This window comes from Fukomys damarensis, unplaced genomic scaffold (genome assembly GCF_012274545.1).
Source record: "Fukomys damarensis isolate Sample0158 unplaced genomic scaffold, DMR_v1.0_HiC HiC_scaffold_37, whole genome shotgun sequence".
Taxonomy (NCBI): Eukaryota; Metazoa; Chordata; class Mammalia; order Rodentia; family Bathyergidae; genus Fukomys; species Fukomys damarensis.
Window position 1 is genome coordinate 33351052 of NW_022900949.1, and position 11294 is coordinate 33362345.

Sequence of the window (11294 nt, forward strand, 5' to 3'; positions counted from 1 at the left end):
AAAAAAAAAAAAAAAAAAGAAAGAAAGAAAGAAAAGAAATATACTATTTTGCATATTTTAAACATTAACAGTGTGCAGCATTATTCTGTAGTCTTTCACATGTACAAAGATTTATCCACGTGGATACATGTAGATCTAGTTCATTTTTTCCTGTTGTACAACATTGTTTTGAGTGCACATACTAGTCTATCGCTTTAATAGACATTGAGGTAATTTTCCAAATTTTCACTATTTCAACCAGTGCTGCTGTAAATTTAAATTAGTTTAACTTCAGCAAAATATGGAAAATCTTCATGAAGAGGAAGGCATGGTCAGGTGTCATCCATTAGTCAGAAAAAATAGCAACTGTAAAGATAATATGAAGATAATAAAACATAAAAGCAAAATGCTTGTGGTTTAAGGAAACTGACATTTCTGCACCACACTAAAATTTATAGCAGTCCACTTCTTAAATATAACAAACATGGGTATAAGTGCATTGTGGATTTGCAAAGTAATCAGGCTTTATTCTTGTGATTTATATTTATCTTTGCTACTCATTTTTCTCCATTATTATGGGTACTATTATTATGAATTCACCAGTTCAGTCTTCTATAAATTGGAGCAGAGAATAACTTCCCATTGATATCATTGAGAACATTTATACAGTTTTGTTTTGCTGATGAAAGGAGAATGCACTCTCTGCCCTCATTATGAGAAAAAGTTGCTGTCAGCTCTCTTCATTTATGAGCTGAGTCTGTATCAACAAGTGGTTTGTATGTGCACCCAAATATTTTCAGTGTTTGAAAAGAGTTTGTACAGGTATATTCTGCATCAGCTTTACCAAGTAAATTAACCATGCAAATTACAGTTCTGCACACATGGCCTTCTTCATTTCTCCCCATATATTCAAGTCTTAAATTCAGGGTGAGAAAACTAGAACTTAAAGAGGCCAACGAACATGTTCATATTACTGATCAGTAGAACAAGGGTCCAAACCCAGGCCTCAGTCATGCAAACCGAAATCTACATTTCTAACCTTTTAACTGGACTCCTGGATGCCAAAGACTATTATGACTATTTATGTAATTTATCACCATTATATCAAGGAGGAAACTAAGGTTTAGAAAAGTTAAATAAATTTAAGATTGCAGCACATAAGCAGCTAACCCAGGATTCAGACCCCGGGCTTTCTCACTTCTGAGTCCCCGGCTGCCACAACAATGTCTTCTGTGCACCCTCTGCGTACAGGAGCAATGCTGCAGCTGGGTGTCGCGGCGCACTCAGGAGGCTGAGGTGGGAGGATCACTTTGAGTTCGAAGACGGCCTGGATTTCGTAGCGAGACGCTGTCCAAAAAAAAAAAAGACAAAAAGAAAAAAAACAATACTGAGAATGTTTTTGAAGTGTAGTGGCCAATTTAACTTCACAGGCATTTTTCAGGATTTCCATCAATAAATTCATTTGATCTATTAATCCATAGCAATTAGAATAGCTTTTGAAACTTATATAAAGGCCAAGTGGAAGGAAAGGATGCTTAACAAATATATATGCCTGCTGTAAAATTTCATAATAAATGTTTATTTTGAGTGTTTGAAAAGGTTATTTTTATTTTAAAAGAAATTCTCCTTTTTTATTGTTTGCTGAAGCCAGTTTTGAGACAGGGAAGTTGCACTCATGTGCAGAATTTATTCAAGATCTGAGAATCTGAGGACAACTAGGTGATCTTTTTAAAACAGGAACATTTTCCTCTCAAAACTCTTCAGCTGGATCTAAGAGAAGTGGAGATTAGTCACACAGACAGAATATTATCCTACTCACAAACTAGAGGATGGGTTTATTTATAACATTACAGCAGCAGTCGGCAACCTGCCACTTGTTTTTGTGTAACCCATGAGCTAAGAATAGATTGCATAATTTTAAATGACTTGTAAAAATTAAAAAGGAATAATATTTTATGACATGTAAAAATATGATGCAAAAATATATGAAATTCACATTTCACCATCTGTAAAACATTGCCCTGGAACACAGTCCACACCCATTAGTTTACAAACCTGGATGATTGTGACAGAGGCTGTATGGCCTGCAAAGCTAAAATAGTTGCTCTCTGGCCCTGTTGTGCCAACCCTTGCACTAGACGGAAGGGTAATGGTACAGACTTTGTGTCCATTTCCTGAGAAGAGACAAACTCCAAAGGGTGATTTAAGTAACTGTTGCTTTTTATCAAAGATAAAGGAGACTAAGAAGAGGTTTCAGTGGTTCTGTTACATGACAGTTTAATAATAGAAAAATATAAGAATATAACAACAATATTTTATATAAATACAGTTACCTTATGCAACCTTTTCTAAATATTTCTGCATATACCACTTACACAGAAAGAATTCTTTATTAAAAATATCATCAATCCCAATTAAAATCAGCTTAAACTGTCTCTCACAACTGAAAAATATGGATATAAGGCCTGTTTCAAATTCTATAGCTCTACCCTGCCTGTGCTCTGTATTTGCTTTGACTTCATGCTATTTTATAGGGACATGGCTGTGGCAGCCTCTGACCTCCCTCCTGTACGACATGTGAACCCCTGGTCATTGAACCAGAGACCCCCGCTTCACACTAGTGAGGCCAACCTCAGGTATGGTGCCGCCCCTTAACCAGTAACAGTAGTAAGGGGTGGGGAGTCAGTCCCACTCTAACTGCACCAGCTGAGAGCAGGTTAGACACTTAGGAAACCCAACACTATCCACTACGAAGTTGTTTATGAGGTATTATTTGTCAGTTTGTAATAGCTAAAACTTGGAAACAGCCTATTTGCCCATCAACTGAAGACTGAATAAAGAATATGTGGGCTTTTTTGAAAAATAAAATGGAGTACTACTCAGCCAAAAATAATGAGAAATTAGAGATATTTATAGCTAAATAGGTACACATTGAGGCTATTCTCTTAAGTGAAATAAATAGGACACATATATGTGTAAATACCAAATAGTTTCTCTGGTGCAAGAAACTAAAAGTTTAAATAAGAATCAAAATGTATAATAGATAATGTGAAATAGGAAGAAAAGGTGCAAAGGGGAAGGGGAAGTGGGAGGGACAGGGGAAAGGAAAAAAGGGAATGGAATTAATACCAGAAAATGAAAACAAAGTCATTGCAAATAGAGAGGGGTGGAGGGGCTGAAGGAAGGGCAGGGGAATGGGAAGAAATAAGATATATCATGTAAAGGTACAAATCTCCAATGATGAATGTCATTATATTGCATACCTAAAATATACCAATAAAATTATTTTTTTTAAAAAGATATTACCTGTCAGTGGCTGTGCACACCTATAATCCCTGCAGTCTAGGAGGCTGAGGCAGGAGGATTGCAAGTTCAAACCCAACCTGAATAACTTATCAATTTAATGAGTCCTTGGAGAGAGAGAGAGAGAGAGAGAGAGAGAGAGAGAGAGAGAGTCAGTCTGTGGATATAGCTTAATGTGAAGGCCCTCAGTTCAGTCCCTGGTATTGCAACCAGAAATAACTGAGCCATTAATGCCAGAAAATCCAGCACACAGGGTAGGAGAGGTTGAAGTGTACAGCTTCTGAGATTGGCTAGTTGTTATAATTCCACAGGCTGCAGTCCGGTGCTCCATAGGTCTTAGAGTTGTCACTACACAATTAAACATTCCTGTCATGTGTAACACTTGTTCCTAAAATAAGCTTTAATTCAATGCTCAAAAATGTCATTTCTCGTGAGATTTTTAATTCTTTAAAGGGTTTCAGAAGTTTAGAAAATGTCTACCCTTTGTAGCAGACAAATTTTGTGTTCATGTTATTGAAATCTCTCCTGCCCTTCTTTATTAAATCCCAGTACTAACTTTTCTGCCCTCAACATTTATTCTCACTAAATGCATCTTTATAGCCAAGTAGAAGGTAAGAAAGGAGGAAGAGACTGGAAATCTCACGTGAAGGTTCCTGGCTCTAGGAATATCCTGTAAATCAAAGCAGCTAATTAACTTTGTTGAAACCTCCCCTTTCTATTGCCCCCGGGAAGGTGAAGATGGCACCACCAGCTTGAAGAGACTTTTAATTAGACGAGTGCTTTTTAAAGCAAGGCGCAGTTCGGTTCTGCCACTGTGAAATAGGGGACAAAGAGAAGCTGAGCAAAGAGGGAGGACAGAGAAACTGGAAGGCTTTGGTGCATTTTCTAGGTTTAGGATGATTTAGTTGGAAGTTTAAATACCATGAATTCTTCGATTAGCAGACATTTGCCTGTGCTTTCCAAAGCCCGGTAGAAAGAATCTTTGAATTATCTACTGCTTTGAATTATTTGTCCAATATCAAAGTTTTAGCAGAATTTTAGTGGACTTTTTTCCCAGTCATCCAGTTTCCAGGATCTGTACTACCTGACCCCAGTCAGGTGATTATAACACACAGATGCATTTTCAGAGAGGATGTATGTAAGCTTTTGGGTAAGATTACATCTAGAGAAACTGTTACTGATGTCCCTGTGCCCTCTACCTGCAGGTTAGCCTTATTTGTTAACTGGAATGGCTTTTCGTTTTGGGAAAGAAGACTTTGCAATCCTAGAGAAATCTCTACTGATGTTTAGGAAATATTTTGGTAGCAGTTAATAATTTGCAGTTTACACATCAAAGACATTTTTCAGATGCAAAAATAACTGTCTTAAACTGCTCTGTTTAGAATGAATAATATTTATTTTTAAATACATCTTAGCACTCATGCTGAATATTTCAATTAAAGAGATTTTTTCTTTGTGAGATGAAAACTGCTTGTTTCCTTACCCTCAGGAGCGTTTCATGGCATCTCTGTTAATTTGGGAGTAACCAGAAATGCAAATAGCTCCTCAGGAATCAAGCTAAGCATAAAGAAGATCCAAAACACTGGAGACTGTGTCATGGAGTGCAAGACTGAGGTACAAAAAAAATACCAACATAGCTTGAACTTACTGAATAAAATTAAGAAAATGAGAGAATTAACAGAAATGACTGATGTGGTGCTCATAGCTGAAGAGGAGAAATTCCCTTGCCACAGGCTGGTCCTGGCTGCATTTAGTCCTTATTTCAAAGCTATGTTCACCTGTGGACTGCTTGAATGCACTCAGAGGGAAGTCGTACTCTATGACATCACAGCAGAGAGCGTGTCAGTGATATTAAATTACATGTACAGCGCAGCTCTGGAGATCAACAATGCTAATGTGCAGACTGTGGCTATGGCTGCCTACTTTATGCAAATGGAAGAAGTCTTCAGTGTGTGTCAGAAATACATGATGGACCACATGGATGCCTCCAACTGTGTAGGAATCTATTATTTTGCAAAGCAGATTGGAGCCGAGGATTTAGCCGATCAATCAAAAAAGTATTTATATCAGCACTTTGCCGAGGTGAGCTTACATGAAGAAATACTAGACGTGGAAGTGCACCAATTTCTGACACTTATTAAATCAGATGATCTAAACATATCCAGAGAGGAGAGCATTCTGGACTTGGTCCTGAGATGGGTAAATCATAACCAAGACCTGCGCACAGAGCATCTGGTTGAGCTTTTGAAGCAAGTCAGATTGGAACTTATAAATCCTTCTTTTTTAAGACAGGCCCTCAGAAGGAATACAATGCTGCTGTGTGATGCAGGCTGCATTGATATCATTCAGAATGCGTTCAAAGCCATCAAGACACCCCAGCAGCACTCTCTGAACCTGCGCTATGGTATGGAGACCACCAGCCTTCTGCTCTGCATTGGCAACAACTCTTCAGGAATCAGGTCAAGACATAGAAGTTATGGGGACGCAAGTTTTTGTTATGATCCTGCTTCACAGAAGACCTATTTCATCTCGTCTCCCAAGTATGGGGAGGGTTTAGGGACCGTGTGTACTGGCGTTGTCATGGAAAATAACACTATCATTGTGGCTGGGGAAGCAAGTGCCTCCAGACTCTCTAGACAAAAGAACAAGAATGTCGAAATCTATAGGTTTGTATCTAGCAGAAAATTGTTTTTGTCTTACTTTGACATTGGCAGGTACATCTGTGTGGTCATATCTTAAATTACGTGTATTCAAAATTACCTTGTAAATCTTCTCTAAAGAATAGCATGCATAACAGTGTTTTATGTATGCATATGTATGGAACCATAAGTATAAATATAGCATAAATGTGACATTCATAATTGCTCACATTTTAAAATTTCCTTCTCTGTTACTTTGTTAAATTTGCCTAAGTTAAATGTATGTATGCTGTGATTCAATTGGATTTTCCACTCTTACCTTTCATTATTTATTCCTATGATAAGGCATAATATATCACTTTGTTTTTAATGATCTTGATATAACTTTTTGTCTGTCTGTTTGTTTATTCTGGTTTGTTGTTTTGTTTTGTTTTTTGGTACAAAAAGTTATATCAATTGATATAACTTTTAATACTGAGAAAGTTGATTAACCCAGACATTTTTTGAATGCATTTTTTAAATTTATAATTCAGGGGCCAGGGATTTAGCTCAGTGGTGCTGCCACCTGCCTCACAAGTGCAAGGTCCCGAATTCGGTCCCTGGTACCACCAAAAAAAAATTGCAATTCAGAATAGCAGCTTTTTTCCCTAGTTAGAAAGTTTTCATGCTCTGACTTTAATTTGTGAGTCCTTCCTAAACCTCCAATACTGAAAAAACGCCCATAGCCTGAGAATGCCTTAATCCTGGGATTTGAGTGAGAGGAGCAAGAGTGCATGCTGATCCGTAGTGCGTCATCTGGGTCTTACTTGTGAGAACACACACACTTACCATTTATTCAGCAAGTAGTCATGAATAGTGTTTACATCTAACTGGATGAATATAAAATATACACGTAGAATAAACACTAGACAGTAAAACTTTCCTTTCTCCTCTCCCCCTCTCAGCACCTTATCTGACTTCTCAGTCAGAAAGTCATTCTTTGTGACCATCAAGATGAGCAAAGAAGGGACACAGAGTCCTGCTGTCTGTCGTCACTGAGCATTACAGTATCCATCCTGAACTACAGCCCCTCCCTTCTCCACATCCATACTCCAAGGGTGTGTGTCCCTCTCCTATGGGGATGCAGAGCCCTGGGTGTATGGTCCAGACCCACACCATGATGGCAACACATGTTACTGAGCTAAAGGAACAGCCTTGCTCAGGATTCTCAGGTGAGGACCACAGAACCAGGGTGTCAGACCCTATGGAGGAGAAAGCTTTGGCTCTCCAGCATGGTTCTTATGGATCCAGGCACTTGTTTTATACTTGATTTGGTTAGGGTGGCCACCTTTCTTTCATCTTAGGGCCTCTTGACCAAGTACCTCAGGTCCTTTAGATGGCTCTTTGTCCTCAACTCAACAGTCCACAATTCTCTCATCAGAACTTATTTTTAATAAATATCCAGCTTTGTGAAAGTGTCTTTGTTCTGATCCTCAGACATCTTTGTTCTTACCTAGTTTGAAATCCTACTCCCCTTCTTTCTATATACTGCATGGTTTCCTTTCTAGTCTGTCTTGAATCCAAACAGGTTCCCAATAACACACAGCATCTCAGCTTTGCTCAGAATTAGTGTGCTAGTGAGATTTGTCACTGTGGCAAAATAACTTGAGAAGGTTGACTTAAAGAGAGCAAAGATTTTCCTGGGCTCACAGTTTCAGAAGTCTCAGTCTTTGGTTGGCTGGTTCCACTGCTGTGAGCTGAGTTGAGGCAGAGCATCATGGTAGAAGGGTATGGGAAAAGGAAGCTGCTTGCCTCAGGGTAGTCAGGACACAGAGTGACAAAAAGCAAGAGGCCAAGGACAAAATATACCCTTCAGAGCTGTGCCCACAGTGACTTGTTTCATCCAGTTAGGCCCCAACTCCTGAGAAGCCCATTAGCTAATGAACTGATCGGTGGATTAATCTACTTGATGAAGATAGAACTCTCATGATCTAATCACTTTCTGAAAGCCCTACCTCCGAACAGATGAGACTTTTGGGGGACACTTTAGATTTATACTATAACAATTAGGGTAAAAGTTACCAGTTACTTCTACTATTTCTTCCAGTAATAGGATTATCTTGCTATTAGCTTAAATGAAACTTCTGGCAATGCCTGAGTAGCTAAAATCTAACACTTTGGCAGAAGGTCACCTTAGTGCCTATTTTGTGCTACATGTGAAAAATGTATTATGCTGTGGTACTTCACTCCAGTACTATTTCTGTTTCTTAATCCTTTCATCTTTGTCCAGATGCTCTTTATTTGCCCTTTCTCTGCAGTGCATAGATTCCCATGCAGATGTGTTCTTAAAGGAGGAAGTTGGTACTCTGGTAGGCATTTCTTTGGACAAAGATACGCCTTTCTGTCTCCTTTGCTTATCTCCCCTTCTCAGCATACAAGAGGGTATGTGTCAGCTTTCAGATATTAAGCTGTTAATGTTGGTTCCTTTGTCACTATTGTTTACTTTTTTTGTATTATATCCACTTTTCTTACAAAGAAGTTTTATAGTTTAATCTGGGTATTTTCTCTCCCGATTTTCAGTTCTAAATGTTACTATAAAAATCAGATTAGCAATCACCCAACAGACGTGTACTTCCCACCCTCCTCGGGATGTATTCTGTTCCCAGCCTACTTTCTTAAACTATGTCTCAGAATACCAAAACGTATTTTCACTTCTATTTCTATATTCATTCAGTTGGCTTTATTTCAGTAACCCCCACATAAAGATAACTAATCTTTCTTTCTCTTCTAAACTCCATACAATTAAAAATAGTAGTGAAAATAATACCTGTGATTCTAGAGACTGGTTTTCTGCCTTAAATTATATAGAAGACAGGCCTCGTGAGGTTTGGTAAACTCCTGCATTTGATGATGACAAGCCAGATAGGCCCTCCAGGAAAGGAACACACCTCCTACTTCCTTGCGGAGCCTGAAGTAAATGTTCTCTCTGGGGAGTGTGAGAGTTAGCCCAGAACAGCTGGGGGAAAACTCCTATTATATGACTTTCAGATGTTACTTAAAAGTTGTACCCTGTACAAAACAACGTATCATAACTCCTTCATCACTGTTACTCTTTCCAAACAGAACATCTTTTCACTTATTTTCCCTGCTCTCTTGGGTTTTTATATCTTTAATTCCATATACTGTCTAAGTTTTCTGGGACATTTAATCTCACATATTTTATCACACTGTACTTGTACAGTGTCCTTCTCAGACTGTGTATTCCAAATCATAATTGGAAAAATAGACTTACAAGACAAAATATACACAGTAAGTACTTACTGCTTTCCCCTCCAGACGCTCGTTACTATGTCAGACGTCAACAGGCACTGAGGCCATATCTCCCAGCGGCCCTGTCTCCTGCAACTCCCTTTAGTCTGCTGGAACTATTCCTATAAGAAGTTACCATATCTAGTTGATTAAAATAGTTGAGAAATGTCCAGCAGCCTTCTACAGGAGTGGGGGTTTATTTGAATTTTTAAGTATTTTATTTCATTAACATGCAACTTTCTGCTTTAAAAAAATTAGTATTCTTTATTTCTTGTATTAGTGTATATTAATTTTACAAAGCACAAGATTTCATAGTGGCCTTTTCACACGTGCCAGAAATATTTTGAGCCTATCCATCCCCATTACTCTCCCTCACAGGGCCCTCACCTCTCCTCTTCATTTCCTTCCATACAGTGTTTTCATGTAGTGTCCTTGACCCAGTGTTAAAACCATTAGTACTACAGCAATCCTTAAAACTCTACATAGCTCGCATCCTGCTTGAAATCCTGAATTGAGGTATTTTTAGATTCTGTCCTAAAATCATGATTTGTTTAGTATAGTATTAAAGTGATATTTTGTGTCCCCAGAATAAGGCAGATGTATACATTTTTGTTTCTTTTAATTGTTCTGTAATGGCAGAATTACAAATGATTTACTGAAAAGCTTTCCTATTCATTCTTGATTTTCTTTCCCAGAATTAGGAAATGCAAGCTAGTCCTGGGCAATCTGTACTTTTCTATATATTATTTTTTCTGAAATTCTTCAGGTAGACTTGCTCAGTCATTTTTAAGCACATTATATTTTGTTCACCAATCCTTTAAAAAATGAACCTATACCACTGTTTTATGTTACTATTAGAAGGGCTAGAACTCATCGTTTTTAATTGGAAAAGCAGCTTTAGTAGTACGTGTCCTGGGTGAGTTGTTTTCATGATAACTCTAATCCTGAGTTCTCTTTCTGTTGATTTACAGGTATCATGATAGAGGAAACCAGTTTTGGGAAAAATTATGCACAACTGAATTTCGGGAGCTCTATGCTCTGGGCAGTGTCCATAATGACCTCTATGTTGTAGGAGGTCAGATGAAAAGTAAAAACCAGTACCTCGTTACAAACTGTGTCGATAAGTACTCTGTAGAACGAGACAACTGGAAAAGGGTGTCTCCTCTTCCACTCCCGTTGGCGTGTCATGCTGTAGTGACAGTGAAAAATAAACTCTATGTGATCGGAGGCTGGACCCCTCAGGTTAACAGATTTCTTGTGTACCTAAATGGCATGGCTCTGCTGTTTGGCTCTATTGGAAAATGCCGCAGTTGTTAAGTACAAGAGTATGACTTACATTTTGATAAACTGCTTTCTGCCTCACAAGATATAAATTTAAGGTTTTAAAGTGTTGAAGCAATTTAGAAGAATGGATTTTCAGTGTGTTATTTATAGGCATGACTTCATTTGGTATTCATGCTGTATTCTTCCTCGTCCTTCCCCTCCTTGCCAATTATGAAAGATGTTTTGTGCTGAAGGATGATCTGTAGGGAACATGTAAGAAGAGGCGGGGAAGCTGGATCCTCATCCCTGACCAGTCCCAGATCCAATAGCTGTGTGACCTGGAACGAGAGGCTCATAGATCTCTTCCAGATTTAAAATTTTACTCTTAAGTGGGAACCCAAAATACTGGTCCTGTGCTAGTGTAATCCTGTCCAGGAAAAGTACATCACGATTGTGAACACTTTGTTTTTGTTGAGCATCAGTGATGGAGACAGCACAATACTGTTTGCCTTGAAGCCTGAGGAAGTGATGACAGCCAAAACTGCAGAGTCAGTAGTGTGACCGCAGTGACCCTCTCTCTTCTTTTCAGTGTCCTCTTGAGTCCCTAGGCGTTTACAGTAGTGTCTCTCCAGCTGCTCTCCACTGGTCATCCAGTCCTTTTAATAAAAATTAGCCTCGTATCTCATTTGCCATCCCCATAAGATAATATAAATGTATTTTTGCCTATATTATTTCTTCTTTCTCCAGATTTGCCCTGTGATAAAACTGGTACTTCTATGTTTTTGTTTTTGTTGTTTTTTTTTTTTTTTTTTTTTTTTTTTC

The 11294-nt window shown here is 38.3% G+C and overlaps 1 protein-coding gene across 4 annotated transcripts in view; it reads left to right on the plus strand.

The window, feature by feature from the left end:
• The window catches only part of Kbtbd12 (kelch repeat and BTB domain containing 12), a 58748-nt gene that overhangs the window by 1658 nt on the left and 45796 nt on the right, over positions 1-11294 (plus strand). For 3 of the 4 annotated variants that reach the window (XM_019206536.2, XM_010617272.2, XM_019206538.2), the window contains exons 2-4: positions 2514-2615; positions 4772-5948; positions 10181-10451. In XM_019206536.2, coding sequence (XP_019062081.1) covers positions 4879-5948; positions 10181-10451 — 1341 coding nt within the window. In that variant the 5' untranslated portion in view covers positions 2514-2615; positions 4772-4878. The remainder of the gene's footprint in view (positions 1-2513; positions 2616-4771; positions 5949-10180; positions 10452-11294) is intronic. The other variant, XM_019206537.2, reaches the window with a different exon arrangement.